Consider the following 20,462-nt stretch of genomic DNA (forward strand, 5'->3'; position numbering starts at 1 on the left):
TCTTTGTGACCGCTGCTTCATAACTGCTGTTTCTGGCGAGCCTGCAGGCTTGCCAGAAACACGGGGCATCAAGCTCCAATCGGAGCTTGATAAATATGCCCCTAGGCCTTCACTCGCAGTAATTTTTGTTTGAATGCACCAGTTTACTTTCAACTTGTAATAGGCACGCAAAGTAGTGTGGTCTCAATATTGCTTATTGCGATCTGTGCTAATTTTAGCGCAACACTTGTAATCTAGCCCTATGTAGGGTACCAGTTGATGTTCAGATGTTCTAGATAATAGGTTGTGAGGGTAGGGGCGTGGTTACTTACAGTAGTTGTTTTGGTGGTGCAGAGGAGGCTGCTGACTCCCTCTTCCGCTCGGTGGCTGCACAGCAGGATTTGGGGTATACGCCGCTGTGTTGTTTCCAGTCCATGTGGCTGCAATGGTAGATACATCTGGTGAGGCTCTTTAAGGAAACTCACTTTTTTTTTCATGATTCAGAGCATATAATTTTAGACAACTTTCCGATTTACTTCTATTATCTCATTTGCTTCATTCTCTTGGTGTCCTTTGTTAAATGAGCAGCAATTCACTACTGGGAGCTAGCTAATGACATCTGGTGAGCCAATGACAAGAGGCATATATGTGCAGCCACCAATCGGCAGCTAGTTTCCAGTAGTGCAGTGCTGTGCCTGTCGGTATGCTTTTAACAAAGGATTCCAGAAAAAAAAAGCAAATTAGATAATAAAGCAAACTGAAAAGATGTTTAAAATGGAATACTAAATCATGAAAGTTTAATTCTGACTTTACTGTCCCTTTAAATGAATGAATGAACATAAGCTTACACATAGCAATAATATGTGGCCCAAACGTAATGTTTTTGTATATACTCACGATGGAAGGGCTGTTTGGGGGGAGATGGGTATCCATTCTGCTGTGTGTTTAGGCCTGGCGTGGAGGGCGGTGAAGTCGACACTATTTGCTGGTGTGTGGGAGCGATCTGCAGCAGTCCTTCTCCGTGAGTAAGGGGGGGAAGAGGGCAACTAGAAGCTACTGTATCAAATAGATTAGGCACTTGATTAGAGAGGCCAATATAAAGCATTTGCATTGTTCACTTTTGCATGATCACCACTATAAAACAGTGAAAATGGCTTCCTATATTTAAACTTTATATATATATATATATATATAAACACAATTACTGCAAACAAAGTCTTATGCATTCAAAACATTTTCCAACTCACAGTATGTTAATTTATGGAAAGACTGCATTACAAGATGTTTACAGTTCCTTTAAAGGGACATAATACTCATATGCTAAATCACTTTAAACTGATGCAGTATAACTGTAAAAAGCCGACAGGAAAATATCACCTGAGCATCTGTACATAAAAAAGGAAGATATTTTACCTCACAACTTCCTCAGCTCAGCATAGTAAGTTCTGTGTAAAAAGTTATACTCAACTGCAGGTAAAAAAAAAGAAAAAAAGAAATGAACAGCAGCCAATCAGCATCAGCTGTGCTGAGGACATGAACTCTTTTACTGTGATCTCATGAGATTTCACTTTACTCTCATGAGATTTAATAGTAAATGTCCTTAAGCTGAATAGGGAAATAACATGAGAGTGCATGAGGCTCAAGCCCTTAGCTGTCCCGGGACAGACATACTGATTTGCTGCTTAGAAATCCTTTACAATGGGATGGGGCTACTGAGGAACTTTTGAGGTAAAATCTTTCTTTTTTACATAGAGATGTTCAGGTGATATTTTCTAGTCAGCTTTTTACAGCTATACTGCATCACTTTCAATTGTTTAAACATTTGGGTATCATGGCCCTTTAAGTATAATTAGAACATCCTTACATTTTATAGATATAATTATATGACAGGACATAAAATTGATTAATAGATTCAAACCACCTCTAACAGTTGAGGAATCTATATAACCCTTAAGGGACAGTGAACACCTTGAGATTTATATATATATATATATATAAAATAAAATGTTCAGTAATACAGAGTAAAAACCAATTTAGCTCTGAAAATTGTGGATTTTAAAATTTTTAGATGTAGAAATGCACACTGCAGATTCTCAAGGATAACTGCTATATTTATTGCAACAAGATGTATACCACCTTTAGTACTCTATGGTACAGTAGAAAATCACGACAATATGGAGGGCAGTGTTTAAAAACACACACAATAGATGGAACAGTCAGGTATGATTAAACAACTTCTATATAAGGCTCTTGATAATCACAAATACTGTTACATTTCAGGAAAACACTAGCTTACCGTGTTGTGGTCGTTCATATAGTGTAAGATTTTAAAGGGATAGTCTAGTCAAAATGTAACTTTCATGACTCAGATAGAGCAAGCAATTTTAACCCCTTAACGCCCTTAGGACGTTTTATGCCGTTCTACGCACTGGGCTTTTACACCCTTAGGACGGCATAGAACGTCCTAGCCTTTTGGCTGTAGTAAAGCCAAAGGCCTGTCCCTAATGGGATCGCGGGCTGGAGGGCGTGCCTAGCGTCATAGGCACTCCCTGCAGACACAATCCCATCATTGAAATCACACAATTGCATGAACCATCACGTTATTTAAATTTTTAATTAACCAGTAAGGGGTTAAGCCATTTTCTAATTTACTCCTATTATCATTTTTTTCCATTCTTTTGCTATCCTTAATTGAAAAAGCAAGAATGTAAGCATAGGAGACGGCCCATTTTTGGTTCAGAACCTGGGTAGCACTTTCTGATTGGTGTCTAAATGTAGTCACAAATCAGCAAGCTCTACCTAGTTGCTGAACCAAAAATGGGCCGGCTATTAAGCTTACATTCAAATAAAGATACTAAGAGAATGAAGAATTGATAATAGGAGTAAATTAGAAAGTTGCTTAAAATTGCATGCCCTATATGGAACATCAAAGTTTAATTTCGACTAGACTATTCCTTTAATATGGTGAGCCAGCCTCTTCAGCTCAACAATACTCAAGTAACCCTGCTACATATAATTAGCTTTAGCTAAAAAACGGCAACCAACATTATAATTGTGGCTAACCTTGTTGTCTGCAGACTCAAGCATGGATTGGCTCCACCAAAAAAGGCAATTGTTGGGTGGAGTTTGGCTATTGAAAAGTAATTGCAGCAAACAAAATGTTAATTTGTTTCAAAAATATTTATACTTGTCTCGTGTTTTATAGCAAAAACAAAAAGGTCTTGGAATTAAAAGGTGTTTACTGTCCCTTTAAAATTAGTCAAAATGTCATGAAAGCAGAACTTCATATGGGAATATATCATGTAAATTACTGAGATTTCATGATCCGGAAATAAGCTGGGACATTAGGAAGCAGGTGAATCCAGGATTGTTAATGGGCCTTGATAAAAGGGAGTCTTTGTCTGACAAAACTGTTCTTCCATTCAGTTGGGTTCTTTAGTTATGTTTCCAATTGAGCATGATTTGTAGGAATTAGGTTATGATAGTATTTTCTTCTAAAAGAGGGCATCTCAAATTTCAGTATTATTTTTTTAACTTGTGTTTCAGTCCTGCGTAAATCAATGTTTTCTTGTCATACATGCAGAGGCAGTTCACCTGCCACCAGTCAGCCAGTGACGATTAAAATGAAGTATAAACCCATACCGCTGGTTTACTTTCAACCTTAAGTGCCATAAAACATTTTGAGTTATGTGCATATTATAGAAGGATCAACTAAGGTAAAACAGTGTGTGAAGAAAAAAAGTGTATAAGTATTTTAATAAAATTTCCAAAAATCTGCAAAATTACTTACACTTTAGTGTTGCCAAGTGTAGCCTGCTCCACCGCTCTTATCAGTGTCCTACTCTAAACCTTGTGGTATCATATAACAAAGTGTGCATATGAGGATAATTACTTATGCAAGTAAGAGGGGGGTTGAGGAGGGACAGCAGGTACTGCTATCGTTTGTTGCCAAGAGGCTTGTTCGTTTCCATGGGGATAATGTCACATGCTTTGTGAAAGCTTCAGCATTATACTGTACCTGACTACACTGCTTTAGTCAGGTGTCATGTGACTCTGCCCCCCTACTGTGCAATGCACAAGTGCATTCTATAGAAGTTATGGCCAGTATAGCACCTTCCATATATGGAAATGCCCAGGGGGAGCTTGCTGCAAACAAAACTATGCCTGAATTAAAAGGGTTAATGGGGGTTAAAACAGAAACAGTTTTGCAGGTAAGCTTTGGCTGCATTATATATTTAGAAACTTATATTAGTTCATACTGTTTTATGTCCCTTTAATCATCTTTTACTTGTTTAAAATTTTACTTGTTTTCAGTTAAAAATATTCTCAGTGTGTGAAAATGATGCTGTAATATGCAAGATCACATTTTCTTCAATACACTGTCCCTGTGGCTGTAGCCAAGCTAGTGTAGATAAGAATAATAAATAACTCAATAAAATTTGTAGTTGTATTTAACAGCTGTGAGTTTGTCAAGCCCCAGTCTATATGATAATTATAAAGTTAAAAAAAAATGAATTTATTGACTGTCATTAGAAATCTGTTGCAGTAGGGCAACATTATGGGGATTGAATGGGAAACATTAGACTAAGTTGTAACTGGAAATATATATGATTTACCCAAAACAAAATTATTTCTTTTTGAGAGCTTCCACCTTACCTGAAAAACATGACTTAGGCTACACAATACATTTTCTTCAGACTCCAAAAGGGGCTGGCAACATGACATACAGCTTAAACACAGAACTACTTTACAAAGCATTTTACATAGTTCTACTTAAAGTGACACAGGAATTAAAGCCATTTAGTACCCATGTAGTATTCTCACCAGAAGGGGACAGAGGCATGTTGGGGAACATACTGACAGCTGGCTGAGGGCTCTTTGGCATAGACAGTGATGGCAGTGGCTGTCTGTAGGACTCAGAGGGTGGCATCTGTGGGAGGGATGTGTGTTTTATGGATGGTGGAAGGTCCTGGGAGGTTCCGGTGAGACATGTTGGCATGTCCATCTCACAGTCAACCCCATACTCCTCTTTAACTTGCCGGCATGGAGTAGCTAGTGGGAAGCATGGATGGAAAGAAAACAATAAGCAAGCAACAAAGCAATGCAGTGAGCAAACATACTTAAAACTTAATTTTCTAGTCAGTTTATATTCCTGGATCCATTACAGATCCCTTAGCCGTCTGCCCTCTAAACTAGTCCCTTTAAAAAGGATGTGTTCAGAGTGAGCTATTCAGCCCATGAGAAGGCCGTTACCTGCCCCTTTTGCATCCTTAAAGGGACAGTTTACACTCATTTTCATATAACTGCATGTAATAGCAATTACTATAAAGAGTAAGATGCACAGATACGGATATAAAAATAGAGTATAAAACTGTTGAAAAACTTACTTAGAAGCTTACTTAGAAGTTTAGCTCTGTTAAAAAGGTAGCTGGAAAGCCCACTGCAGGTGGGAAATAAGACACTCCCCCCTCCCCCTTCTTTTGCATATGACAAGACCCTTTACACAAACAGGAGCAAGCTGGAGAAGGTAGCTGGCGGTATTCTCATAAAACTTTGGGGCTTGGTTAGGAGTCTGAAAATCAGAGCAATGTTCTTTAAAAATAAGCAAAATTATACATTAAAAAAACACAACAACAAAAAAACCTTATGGGCTACATAAATAGACAATCTACAAAACATTTATGCAAAAAAAAAAGTGTATAATGTCCATTTAAATCTGTTTATGACTTCTGCTGCCTATTCATTACTCTTATAGTTTCAATTCTTGCTCCCACACACAGTAAAAGGAGCACACCTGTAATATATGCAATATGCTGATTTTATCTGTTTCTCCACCTATACTAAAAATGTTAGTTAACTGAAGTAATGGTCATAGAAAAACCAGAAGGTTTAGATGAAATCATGCTGCCAGTGGGAGTGTGACAGATACTAAAATGTTCTTTTATGTAAACACATACTTACTTGAACTTGGGATGCTCAGTCCTATTTTAGAAAAGAAAAAAAAAAGAAGTAGTGTTTAAAGGAACATTATAGTCGCTTTCAAGAACAGCACACATCCAATGTACATAATCATAGATTTTGAGCTTTTTGGAAGTATTTACTAAAGAAATGTGTATTAATTCCACTGCCCTGAAAAAGAACCGATTGAACCTCCATTTAATCACTGAGTCAGATTACTGACTTGTATATTGAAGCTTGCGCACTTCAGTGGTTATGCAGCTCCTCTCCCTCTTTCGTAATAAGTGCAGCCTGCAGCGTTAGAGCATTTTGTCACTCCGACGCTGATCCAGCTCCTCTGGGTGCATAAACTATTGGGCAATGGTTGCTATAGCAACCTACGAAGCATCCTCAGAGCAGATACTGCTCTGTATGAAAGGAGCTTCACTGAGGCAAATAAATTAGATAGAGTTTGGTCCAAAGCCTGCATGTTTGCGCGTGTGTGTGTGTATATGTCTATATGTTTATTTATATATATATATATATATATATATATATATATATATATATATATATATATATATATATAATAAATGTGGGGATTTATTTCAAGCTTAGTTAGAATTTACAAAATTTTATTTCAGTTTATTCCTTCCTGATAAATTAATTTCTTTCATCATGGTGAGAGTCCATGACCCATTACTCCTGGAAATTATACTCCTGGCCACTAGGAGGAGGCAAAGATTGTCGAAACCCCTCCCATCTTACTGCAATCTAGTCGGACTCATATAACCAAGCCAGAAAAAGAAGAGTAGGGAAAAAAGTAGAGAGAAAAAGGAGCAGGGGAAAAAAATATGGGCAAGGTATTGTGAACTCTCACTACCTTGAATTAAATTAATTTATCATCAGGTTAGCATAAATTATATTTTCTTTCATAAAGGTGGTGAGAGTCCACAATCAATTACTCATGGGAACTGATACCCGAGATGTGGAGTCTACTAGTAATCTGGGCAGGAACATATTTTTTTTATACTATTCCAATTAGATTGGATGATTAGTTTTTCTTTCTTATGGTGGTAAAAGTCCACAATTTATTATTGTTTGGAATTCATCACCTGGCCACCAGGAGGAGACAAAGACACCCTACACCAGTTTTAATAGGCCTCCTACTTTCCTGACCCTCCCAGTATTTTCTTTGCCTAGCTTAAGAGACAGTCAACACCAAAAATGTTAATGTTTAAAAATATAGGATAATTCCTTTATTTAACATCCCCCAGTTTTGCATAACCAACACTGTTAAATTAATGTACTTTTTCTCTCTATGATTACCTTGTATCTAAGCTTCTGCAGACTTCCTCCTTATCTCAGATCTTTTGACAGACTTGCATTTCAGGCAATTAGTGCTAACTTAAATTACTCCACTGGTGGTGAGAGTCCACGACCCATTACTCCTGGAAATTATACTCCTGGCCACTAGGAGGAGGCAAAGATTACCAAAACCCCTCCCACTTTACTGCAATCTAGTCTGACTCATATAAGCCAAGTTAGAAAAAGAAGAGTAGGGAAAAAAATTAGAAAAAAAGGAGCAGAGGGAAAAAAATGTGCGGGGTATCGTGAACTCTTACTACAATGAATTAAATTTAATTTATCACCAGGTAAGCATAAATTATATTTTCTTTCTTAAAGGTGGTGAGAGTCCACAATCCATTACTCCTGGGAACTGATACCCAAGGTTATAGTTGTCACGGATACCTGACTGCCAAGGCTACCCCCACCCCCTTACTACCTTGTTCTCCACTTATCACACCAGTTTTGGCCCTTTCATGGCTCACAGGATCTCCCAGACTCTTGCTATCCCTGACTGCATAAACCCTTCTCGGCTGGCCAGGCTCCTGGAACTGCCGGTCGGCCGCGAGCTGATCCCTGACCACATAAACCCTTCTCCGCTGGCCGGGCTCCTGGAACTGCTGGCCGGCTGTGCGGGGTACCCGCTAACCTTTACCCCAGGTCGCTCCAGCGACCCCTTGCCCCAGAGCTCCGCTCTTTTGGGGATTGGTAGCCCCTAGGGAAGACCAGAGGTGGGGCGATTGCCGGAAGGGAGCTCCCTTGGGAACCGGGGGTTTTGAACACCCCCAGCTCCATACCTTTATCAGGCTGTAACTTCGGTCTTCAGTAACAGATCATGCCTCTTTCCAATGACACCCTGGAAGTGCTGCCGCTCCCACGGGATCACCCTGAAACCGCGACTTAGGTACTGTGGGGACTCTATGGGACTGTGGCTCCTATGGAGGCGCGGGAAATCTAGGTGTCAGATAAGATCCTTTTGTGTGTGTATATAAGAGTGTGTTTCACAATAAAGGAGTTCTTGTTTCACCTGAATACTGGTCTTGTCTGGTTATTTGGGTGGGCTCTGGCTATAATCACTTTCCAGCTATACAGCTTCAGGGGAGGAAGCAGGACCCTTTTGGTGGAGCTACCCAGTCGGGGTAGCCGGTATCCGTCAAAATGGTGGTGAAAGTCCACAATTCATTATTGTTTGAAATTCATCACCTGGCCACCAGGGGGAGGCAAAGACAACCTACATCAGTTTTAATATGCCTCCTACATTCTTGACCCTCCTAGTATTTTCTTTGCCTAGCTTAAAAAGACACTCAAGTCAAAATTAAACTTTCACTATTTTGAAAGAGCATGCAATTTTAAACAACTTTCCAATTTACTTTTTGAGTCACCAGCTCCTACTAAGCATGTGCAAGAATTCACAGAATAAACGTGTATGCATTTGTGATTGGCTGATGGCTGTCACATGGTATGTGTATGCATTTGTGATTGGCTGATGGCTGTCACATGGTACAGGGGGAGTGGAAATAGACATAACTTAAAATTGTCAGAAAAAAAAACATAATTTATGTTTACCAGATAAATTCCTTTCCTTCCGGATAGGAAGAGTCCACAGCTTCATTCCTTACTGTTGGGAAATACAACACCTGGCCACCAGGAGGAGGCAAAGACACCCCAGCCGAAGGCTTAAATATCCCACCCACTTTCTCATTATCCCAGTCATTCTGCCGAGGGAACAAGGAAAAGTAGGAGAAATATTAGGGTATAAATGGTGCCAAAAGATAAAATAAATAATAGGGGACCGCCCATAGACAAGAAAAAATGTGCGGGGGCCGTGGACTCTTCCTATCCGGAAGGAAAGGAATTTATCTGGTAAGCATGAATTATGTTTTCCTTCCTAAGATAGGGAGAGCCCACGGCTTCATTCCTTACTGTTGGGAAAACTATACCCAAGCTCCAGAGGACACTGAATGAATAACGGGAGGGAACAAAAAGGAAGAGGTGGACCCTATTCTGAGGGCATCACAGGCTGCAAAACTTTTCTCCCGAAAGCTGCTTTAGCCGAAGCAAAAACATCAAACTTGTAAAATGTTGAAAAAGTATGTAAGAAGGACCAGGTAGCCGCCTTACAAATCTGATTCATAGAGGCCTCGTTCTTAAAGGCCCAAGAGGAAGCCACTGCTCTAGTGGAATGAGCCGTTATCCTCTCAGGACGACAATATCCCGCTGTCTCGTAAGCTAAGCGGATAACACTCCTTAACCAAAAAGATAGGGAAGTCCAAGTAGCCTTTCTACCCCTTACGCTTCCCGAATAGACAACAAAGAAGAAGATTGTCTAAACACCTTAGTAGCCTGATGATAGAACTTCAAGGCGTGAACCACATCCAAATTGTGAAGTAAGCATTCCTTCGATGAAGGAGGATTAGGACACAAGGAAGGAACCACAATCTTCTCATTGATGTTGCGATCTGACACAACCTTAGGAAGAAAACCTAATTTAGTACGTAAAACTGCCTTATCTGCATGAAAAAAATCAGATAAGGGGGCTCACATTGCAAAGCAGAGATCTCAGAAACTCTGCGCGTATAGCCAATAGCCAATAAAAAGAGAACCTTCCCAACTTCACTATAAACTACTACAAATAATGATTAACAGTGCAAATCAATTAATTCCAAGACTGTGGAAAAAAGAATCAATTCCCACCCTAGCTCAGTGGATACAAGAGATACAACTCAATCTCAAGCTGGAAAGATATCACTATCTTTTAATAAACAAATTAGACACTCATGCAGAGATATTGTTTCTGTGGGATTCTAAACCCACTTAGGGCCCTACCATGACTCCTTTGTATACACTAATCAACTACATACAGACTACTCAAGACGAATCCCTCTACTTTCCTAAGACAACGTTGTGTTCTATGGGTTGTCACGGACTTTCACACTCCAGGCTTAGATGTTAATACTCCTTAATGTCATATTGCGTTGATACCAGATGTATTTGTTTAGATGAAAACACACGGTTACATGTATGCTTCGACCAAGAATTAATGGACACACATGGAAATTATAACTGTTCAATGTTTATTGTTACTAGTTTACTTTGGTTATTTTGTTACAAAAAAGAAGGAAATATTGTGAAAATGCAAGGCCCTTAATGTTGTGAACTTTACTGGTTCATCTTTCAAAGGGGTTCTACAGTTTGGACTCAATTGAACTCCTTATGGACTCACTTATCTGAGATATGTATGGACTCTATATTTAACACGAGGCCTAAGCCTTTAATCTTTGTTTTGCAAATGATCATCGCATTTTTTTTGACACATGTATGTTTTAAACAGAAATAAACAATTTTTCCTTTAAAAAAAAAAAAAAAAAAAAAAAAAAAAAAAAAAGAGAACCTTCCAAGATAACAATTTAATGTCAACAGAATGCAAAGGTTTAAACAGAACCTGTTGCAAAACCTGAAGAACAAGATTTAGGCGCCAAGGAGGAGCCCCAGATCTAAACACAGGTCTCATCCTAATCAGAGCCTTTTAAAGGACTGCACGTCTGAAAGCTCAGTCAGTCTCCACACCTTGTGGTAGATACGCAGAGTAACTGGTTTACAAGCTTGAATAAGAGTAGTATCAATGACACTCTCAGATAAACCTCTTGGATAAGACTAAGTGTTCAATCACCCCGCAGTCAGCCTCAGAGAATCTAGATTTTAATGCACAAATAAACCTTGTATCAGCACATCTCTGTGACAAGGTAACTTCCACGGAGGAGATTAGGACATCCCCACTAGATCCGTGAACCACGTCCTTCGCGGCCACGATGGAGCAATCAGGATTACCGATACCCACTTTTACTTGATGCGGGCCACCACTCGAGGAAGAAGCAGTAATGGAGGAAAAAGATTTGAGTTTGAACCTCCAGGGCACTGCTAGTGCATCTATTAGATCCGCTTGGGGATCCTTCTACCTCGACCAGTACCTGGGTAGCTTGGTATTGAGATGGGACACCATGAGATCTATCTCCGGCGTCCCCCACTTTCTGCATATCTCTGCAAACACCTCGGGATGGAGAGACCATTCCCCTATATGGATTGCCTGCTGAGAAAATCCACCACACCTGAAATGTGGATCGCTGACAGCGAACAGCTGTGGGCCTCCGTCCACTACAGAATCTGAGATACTTTCTTCATCGCCAAGGAACTTCTCGTTCCCCCCGGATGGTTGATGTAAGCCACCGAGGTTATATTGTCTGATTGTAATATAATAAACTGGGACGAACCCAGAAGAGGCCAAGCCTTCAAGGCATTGAAAATTTACTGTAGTTTCAAAATATTGATCGGGAGGGAGTCCACAACCCCTGTGCCTTCCTGGCACCCCAAACAGCTCCCCATCCGGATAGGCTTGCGTCCGTAGTCACAATCTCCCAGGATGGTCTTAAGAAGCATGTCCCTCTGGACAGATGATCTGGCTAGAGCCACCAAGAGAGCGATTTTCTCGACCGGCTGTCTAATACAATCTGTTGAGACAGATCTGAATGATCGCTGTTCCACTGCCTCAGCATGCACAGTTGTAAAGGTCTGAGACGGAACCTGGCAAAAGGAATGTCCATGCAGGACACTGAGACCAATCACCTCCATATACTGAGCCAGAGAGGGACTCAAGGAGGTCCGGAAGGCAAGACATGCCAAAGTTAGCTTTCAACGGTCTCTGGTCTGTCAGAAATAGCCTCATAGATATGGAGTCTATTATAGTACCCAGGAATTCCACCCTGGTACTTGGGATAAGATAACTCTTTTACAAATTTATCTTCCATCCATGTGATCAAAAAGACTGAGGAGGGACCCCGAGAATTATTTTGCAAGACGAAAGGATGGTGCTTGCACCAGAATATCGTCCAAGTATGGGGCTACTGCAATACCCTGAGTTTTGGCAACGGCTAGAAGAATCCCCAGAACCTTTGTAAAGATTCTTGGAGCAGTAGCTAGGCCAAACGGAAGGGCAATGAAGTGGAAGTGCTGGTCCAGGAATGCAAACCTTAGGAACTGAAAGTGTTCCCTGTGGATTGGAACACGAAGGTAAGCGTCCTTCAGATCTATAGTGGTCATAAACTGGCCTTCCAGAATTAAAGGAAGGATGGACCTTATCGTCTCCATCTTGAAGGAAGGGACACTGAGAAATCAAGAGAAGGAATCTGCCCCTTGGCGGATGAGATTTGAAGCCTGTTTGTTCTAGCCAAAAACACAGTCTATCAGCCCAGGAAAAAAAATTGCACAAAGCAGCATGTAAATAATTAATACACTGATTAATAAACCCCCTTCAGAGGATATTAATCCTGGATCCTATCAAGGTATAAAGAAGCCAATCTGTGACCCTGTTATAGCATTTTATGTGTAAAAATTTAAACAATCTTACCTCCAGGATCCATGCTGTGGAACAGAACACATCGTCTCAAGTGTGACAGTCTTAAAGCAGCACTCCTGACATGGACTTGAGTGAGAGAAAGCAGGCAGTGAAACTCGTCAACACTGATTGCTTAGCAGCTGTTAGCAGTAGTCTGGATGGTTTTGACTGGGGTAATGAGGAAGTGGGAGGGATATTTAAGCCTTTGGCTGGGGTGTCTTTGCCTCCTCCTGGTGGCCAGGTGTTGTATTTCCCAACAGTAAGGAATGAAGCCGTGGACTCATATACTACTCATTTGATGTTCAGACTAAGTGCTATTGCATTGTCTTACTATCTTGCATTTGTTGATTATGCAAATCTACTGTGTTGACTGGTCCTTTAAGGGACAGTTAACACCAAAAATGGTAATGGATAATCCCTTTATTTAACATCCCCCAGTTTTGCGTAACCCACACTGTTATATTAATATACTTTTTACCTCTATGATTAGCTTGTATCTAAGCTTCTGCAGACTAGCTCCTTATCTCAGATCTTTTGACAGACTTGCATTTCAGGCAATTAGTGCCGACTTAAATAACTCCACTGGGGTTAGCACAATGTTATCAGTATGTCACACATGAACAAACAGTAGATGTTATTAGCTATTTACAGCCAGATTGTGAGATAAGAGGTGGACTGCAGAGTCTTAGAATAAGCCTACCTAGGTTTAGCCTTTAACAAAAAATACAGAGAGAAAAAACATAATTTATGCTTACCTGATAAATTCCTTTCTTCTGTAGTGTGATCAGTCCACGGGTCATCATTACTTCTGGGATATTACTCCTCCCCAACAGGAAGTGCAAGAGGATTCACCCAGCAGAGTTGCATATAGCCCCTCCCCTCTACGTCACCCCCAGTCATTCGACCAAGGACCAACGAGAAAGGAGGAACCAAGGGTGTAGTGGTGACTGGAGTATAAGTTAAAAATAATTACCTGCCTTAAAAAACAGGGCGGGCCGTGGACTGATCACACTACAGAAGAAAGGAATTTATCAGGTAAGCATAAATTATGTTTTCTTCTGTTAAGTGTGATCAGTCCACGGGTCATCATTACTTCTGGGATACCAATACCAAAGCAAAAGTACACGGATGACGGGAGGGATAGGCAGGCTCTTTTATACAGAAGGAACCACTGCCTGAAGAACCTTTCTCCCAAAAATAGCCTCCGAGGAAGCAAATGTGTCAAATTTGTAAAATTTGGAAAAAGTATGAAGCGAAGACCAAGTTGCAGCCTTGCAAATCTGTTCAACAGAGGCCTCATTCTTAAAGGCCCAAGTGGAAGCCACAGCTCTAGTGGAATGAGCTGTAATTCTTTCAGGAGGTTGCTGTCCAGCAGTCTCATAGGCTAAACGTATTATGCTACGAAGCCAAAAAGAGAGAGAGGTAGCAGAAGCTTTTTGACCTCTCCTCTGACCAGAGTAAACGACAAACAGGGAAGACGTCTGTCGAAATTCTTTAGTTGCCTGTAAGTAAAATTTTAGGGCACGAACTACATCCAGATTGTGCAGAAGACGTTCCTTCTTTGAAGAAGGATTTGGACACAAAGATGGAACAACAATCTCCTGATTGATATTCCTGTTAGTGACTACCTTGGGTAAGAACCCAGGTTTAGTACGCAGAACTACCTTATCCGAATGAAAAATCAAATAAGGAGAATCACAATGTAAGGCTGATAATTCAGAGACTCTTCGAGCCGATGAAATAGCCATTAAAAATAGAACTTTCCAAGATAACAACTTTATATCAATGGAATGGAGGGGTTCAAACGGAACGCCCTGTAAAACGTTAAGAACAAGATTTAAACTCCATGGTGGAGCAACAGTCTTAAACACAGGCTTAATCCTCGCTAAAGCCTGACAAAAAGCCTGAACGTCTGGCACTTCTGACAGACGTTTGTGTAACAGAATAGACAGAGCTGAGATCTGTCCCTTTAATGAACTAGCAGATAAACCCTTTTCTAAACCTTCTTGTAGAAAAGACAATATCCTAGGAATCCTAACCTTACTCCAAGAGTAACCTTTGGATTCACACCAATATAGGTATTTACGCCATATTTTATGGTAAATCTTTCTGGTAACAGGCTTCCTGGCCTGTATTAAGGTGTCAATAACTGACTCAGAAAACCCACGTCTTGATAAAATCAAACGTTCAATTTCCAAGCAGTCAGCTTCAGAGAAGTTAGATTTTGATGTTTGAAAGGACCCTGTATCAGGAGGTCCTGTTTCAGAGGTAGAGACCAAGGTGGACAGGATGACATGTCCACCAGGTCTGCATACCAAGTCCTGCGTGGCCATGCAGGTGCTATCAGAATCACTGATGCTCTCTCCTGTTTGATTCTGGCAATCAATCGAGGAAGCATCGGGAAGGGTGGAAACACATAAGCCATCCTGAAGTCCCAAGGTGCCGTCAGGGCATCTATTAGGACTGCTCCTGGATCCCTGGATCTGGACCCGTACCGAGGAAGCTTGGCGTTCAGTCGAGACGCCATGAGATCTATCTCTGGCTTGCCCCAACGTCGAAGTATTTGGGCAAAGACCTCCGGATGAAGTTCCCATTCCCCCGGATGAAAAGTCTGACGACTTAAGAAATCCGCCTCCCAATTCTCCACTCCCGGGATGTGGATTGCTGACAGGTGGCAAGAGTGAGACTCTGCCCAGCGAATTATCTTTGATACTTCCATCATTGCTAGGGAGCTCCTTGTCCCTCCCTGATGGTTGATGTAAGCTACAGTCGTGATGTTGTCCGACTGAAACCTGATGAACCCCCGAGTTGTCAACTGGGGCCAAGCCAGGAGGGCATTGAGAACTGCTCTCAATTCCAGAATGTTTATTGGCAGGAGACTCTCCTCCTGACTCCATTGTCCCTGAGCCTTCAGAGAATTCCAGACGGCACCCCAACCTAGAAGGCTGGCGTCTGTTGTTACAATTGTCCAGTCTGGTCTGCTGAATGGCATCCCCCTGGACAGATGTGGCCGAGAAAGCCACCATAGAAGAGAATTTCTGGTCTCTTGATCCAGATTCAGAGAAGGGGACAAGTCTGAGTAATCCCCATTCCACTGACTTAGCATGCACAATTGCAGTGGTCTGAGGTGTAAGCGAGCAAATGGCACTATGTCCATTGCTGCTACCATTAGGCCGATTACCTCCATGCATTGAGCCACCGATGGGTGTTGAATGGAATGAAGGGTGCGGCAAGCACTTTGAAGTCTTGTTAACCTGTCTTCTGTCAGGTAAATCTTCATTTCTACAGAATCTATAAGAGTCCCCAGGAAGGGAACTCTTGTAAGTGGAACGAGTGAACTTTTCTTTTCGTTCACCTTCCATCCATGTGACCTTAGAAATGCCAGTACTAACTCTGTATGAGACTTGGCAGTTTGAAAGCTTGGAGCTTGTATCAGAATGTCGTCTAGGTAAGGAGCTACCGAAATTCCCCGCGGTCTTAGTACCGCCAGAAGAGCACCTAGAACCTTTGTGAAGATTCTTGGAGCTGTAGCCAATCCGAATGGAAGAGCCACAAACTGGTAATGCCTGTCTAGAAAGGCAAACCTTAGATACCGGTAATGATCTTTGTGAATCGGTATGTGAAGGTAAGCGTCCTTTAAGTCCACTGTGGTCATGTACTGACCTTCTTGGATCATGGGTAAAATTGTCCGGATAGTCTCCATTTTGAATGATGGAACTCTTAGGAATTTGTTTAGGATCTTTAAATCCAGTATTGGTCTGAAAGTTCCCTCTTTTTTGGGAACCACAAACAGATTTGAGTAAAACCCTTGTCCCTGTTCCGACCGTGGAACTGGATGGATTACTCCCATTAACAATAGTTCTTGTATGCAGCGTAGAAACGCTTCTTTCTTTGTTTGGTTTGTCGACAACCTTGACAGATGAAATCTCTCTCTTGGAGGAGAGTGTTTGAAGTCCAGAAGGTATCCCTGAGATATTATCTCTAGCGCCCAGGGATCCTGGACATCTCTTGCCCAAGCCTGGGCGAAGAGAGAAAGTCTGCCCCCCACTAGATCCGATCCCGGATCGGGGGCCCTCAATTCATGCTGTTTTAGTGGCAGCTGCAGGCTTCCTGGCCTGCTTGCCCTTGTTCCAGGACTGGTTAGGTCTCCAGCCTTGTCTGTAGCGAGCACCAGATCCTTCTTGTTTTGGAGTAGTGGAAGATGATGCTGCTCCTGCTTTGAAATTCCGAAAGGAACGAAAATTAGACTGTCTAGCCTTAGGTTTGGCTTTGTCTTGAGGTAGGGCGTGGCCCTTACCTCCTGTAATGTCAGCGATAATTTCTTTCAAACCAGGCCCAAATAAGGTCTGTCCCTTGAAAGGTATATTAAGTAATTTGGACTTAGAAGTTACATCAGCTGACCAGGATTTTAGCCACAGTGCTCTGCGCGCTTGAATGGCGAATCCGGAATTCTTAGCCGTAAGTTTAATTAAATGTACTACGGCTTCCGAAATGAATGAATTAGATAGCTTAAGTACTCTAAGCCTGTCTGAAATGTCGTCCAGCGTAGCTGAACCAAGATTCTCTTCTAGAGACTCAATCCAGAATGCCGCTGCAGCCGTGATCGGCGCAATGCATGCAAGGGGTTGCAATATAAAACCTTGTTGAACAAACATTTTCTTAAGGTAACCCTCTAATTTTTTATCCATTGGATCTGAAAAGGCACAGCTATCCTCTACCGGGATAGTGGTACGTTTAGCTAAAGTAGAAACTGCTCCCTCCACCTTAGGGACCGTTTGCCATAAATCCCGTGTGGTGGTGTCTATTGGGAACATCTTTCTAAATATTGGAGGGGGTGAGAACGGCACACCGGGTCTATCCCACTCCTTAGTAATAATTTCAGTTAATCTTTTAGGTATAGGAAAAACGTCAGTACTTGTTGGTACAGCAAAATATTTATCCAACCTACACATTTTCTCGGGTATTGCAACTGTGTTACAATCATTCAGGGCCGCTAACACCTCCCCTAGTAAAACACGGAGGTTTTCCAGCTTAAATTTAAAATTTGAAATATCTGAATCCAATCTGTTTGGATCAGAACCGTCAGCCGCAGAATGAAGCTCTCCGTCCTCATGTTCTGCAAGTTGTGACGCAGTATCTGACATGGCCCTAACATTATCAGCGCACTCTGTTCTCACTCCAGAGTGATCACGCTTGCCCCTTAGTTCTGGTAATTTAGCCAAAACCTCAGACATAACAGTAGCCATATCTTGTAATGTTATTTGTAATGGCCGCCCAGATGTACTTGGCGTCGCCATATCGCGCACGTCCCGAGCGGGAGATGCAGGTACTGTCACGTGAGGCGAGTTAGTCGGCATAACTCTCCCCTCGTTGTTTGGTGAAATTTGTTCAATTTGTACAGATTGACTTTTATTTAATGTAGCATCAATACAGTTAGTACATAAATTTCTATTGGGCTCCACCTTGGCTTTAGTACAAATAGTACAGGTCTCATCTTCTGAATCAGACATGTTTAACAAACTAGCAAATAAACTTGCAAATTGGAAATACTATACAAGTAAAATACAATGAAAAAAAAAAAAAAAAAAAACGAACTGTGCTTGAAAAGCACTGAATATATATAACAGATGAAATCAATCAGCTTTGTAAAACAAAATGCAACTTAGTAAAGGCTTGTACCCAGTAGCAAGAAATAACCAACCCTGAGGCATAAAAAAGTTAAAGAATAAACGTTTTTTTATCACAGTCAACTACAATCTTACAGCTCTGTTAGATTACTTCCCTCAAATTAGCTTTGAAGATCCCTGGGTTCTGTAGAGATAAACCGGAACATGCAGGAAAAAACAATGAGCTTTTGACTGAAATTTTTGATGCGTAGCAAAAGCGCCAAAAAAAGGTCCCACCCCCTCACACACAACAGTGAGAGAGATTAAAAACTGTCATAAATAGATCCAGCAACTGCCAAGTGGAAAAATAGTGCCCAAACATTTTATTCACCCAGTACCTCAGAAAATGAAAACGATTTTACATTCCAGCAAAAACGTTTAACATAATTAAGAATTATTAAAAAGCCTGTTGTATTTCTATTAGGCTAAAATCTTATATACACAGTGTAATTCCAGTGAAGTACCATTCCCCAGAATACTAAAATGTAAATTATACATACATGATATAATGTCGGTATGGCAGGATTTTCTCAGCAATTCCATTGTTAGAAAATAAAAACTGCTACATACCTTTTTGCAGAATAAACTGCCCGCTGTCCCCTGATCTGAAGTTTACCTCTCCTCAGATGGCCGAGAAACAGCAATATGATCTTAACAACTCCGGCTAAAATCATAGTAAAAACTCTGGTAGATTCTTCTTCAAACTCAACCAGAGAAGGAATAACACACTCCGGTGCTATTAAAAAATAACAAACTTTTGATTGAAGAGATAAACTAAATAAAATCACCATAGTCCTCTCACACATCCTATCTAGTCGTTGGGTGCAAGAGAATGACTGGGGGTGACGTAGAGGGGAGGGGCTATATGCAACTCTGCTGGGTGAATCCTCTTGCACTTCCTGTTGGGGAGGAGTAATATCCCAGAAGTAATGATGACCCGTGGACTGATCACACTTAACAGAAGAAAATCTAATTTGATAATAAAAGTGAAATTAGAAAGTGGTTTAAAATTACATGCCCTATCTGAATCATGAAAGTTTAATTTTGACTTTACAGTCCCTTTAGGAGAAAGCAAAGCTAGAGGAAGGAGAAGGGTAAGTTTAGCCCATTCTGGACATGAAGACTTTCAGATATCTTCTTTCTCTAGTCCTCCAGTTCAGTTGGACAGGTGTGGTCTTAAAAAGGGACAGTCTGTAATATATTTTTTATTGTTTTAAAAAGATAGATAATCCCATTATTACCCATTCCCCAGTTTCGCATAACCAACACGGTTATATTAATATAATGTTTACCTCTGTGATTACCTTGTATCTAAGCCTGTGCAGACAGCCCACTGATCGCATGACTATTATCTATTGACTTGCATTTTAGCTGTGTTGTGCAGAACCCACGGGCGTGAGCACATTGTTATCTATATGGCCCACATGAATTAGCAGTATCCTGTTGTGAAAAGCAAATAAAAAAGCATGTGATTAAGATGCTGTCTATGGCTTAGAAACAGGCAGAAATTTAGAGGTTTAAATGTTACTAAGTATATTAATATAACAATGTTGGTTGTGCAGAGCTGGGGAATGGGTAGTAAAGGTATTATCTAACTTTTTAAACAATAACAATTTTAGTATTGACTGTCCCTTTGACCAAATTACCACATTGTTTCTATCACAAGGGGAACAGAGCTGATAAACTGTTAGCCAATAAACAGACAAATTGTGAAAGCTAATAGAATTCCCTTCCTTTGCAAAGATGGTGTTAAGATTAATAAACCTCAGGATATAGGGGTCGATTAATCAAAGACTTTGCAAGCCTTTCGACCCCCTACGACTGCAGGTTCTCAGAAGAGAACCTGCAGTCAGTATTTATCAAGCAGTATTTATCTAAGGTGGGGAATTTAAATCTCCACGGTCTAGTCCGACCATAGACTCGGTCTCTGAACCTATTATGATGACAGAGTTCACAAAGGCTATTAAAGATCTGAAATTAGGAAAAGCTCTTGGGCAAGACAGCTTCTCACCGACCTTTTTATAGGCAATCACAGAGGTTAAAAGTATATTAATATAACAGTATTGGTTATGCAAAACTGGAGAATTGGTAATAAAGGTATGATCTATCTTTTTAAACAATACAAAAATTTGAGTTGACTGTCC

General features: G+C 40.8%; 1 protein-coding gene across 3 annotated transcripts in view; it reads right to left on the reverse strand.

The window, feature by feature from the left end:
* LOC128650371 (mothers against decapentaplegic homolog 4) overlaps window positions 1–20,462 on the reverse strand; it is a 218,923-nt gene that overhangs the window by 109,385 nt on the left and 89,076 nt on the right. For all 3 annotated transcript variants that reach the window (XM_053704283.1, XM_053704276.1, XM_053704290.1), the window contains exons 4-7: window positions 5,941–5,961; window positions 4,804–5,031; window positions 877–1,035; window positions 312–419 (exon numbers count right to left, since the gene is read on the reverse strand). In XM_053704283.1, coding sequence (XP_053560258.1) covers window positions 312–419; window positions 877–1,035; window positions 4,804–5,031; window positions 5,941–5,961 — 516 coding nt within the window. The remainder of the gene's footprint in view (window positions 1–311; window positions 420–876; window positions 1,036–4,803; window positions 5,032–5,940; window positions 5,962–20,462) is intronic.

The sequence above is a fragment of the Bombina bombina genome, chromosome 1, assembly GCF_027579735.1.
Source record: "Bombina bombina isolate aBomBom1 chromosome 1, aBomBom1.pri, whole genome shotgun sequence".
NCBI classification, from domain to species: domain Eukaryota; kingdom Metazoa; phylum Chordata; class Amphibia; order Anura; family Bombinatoridae; genus Bombina; species Bombina bombina.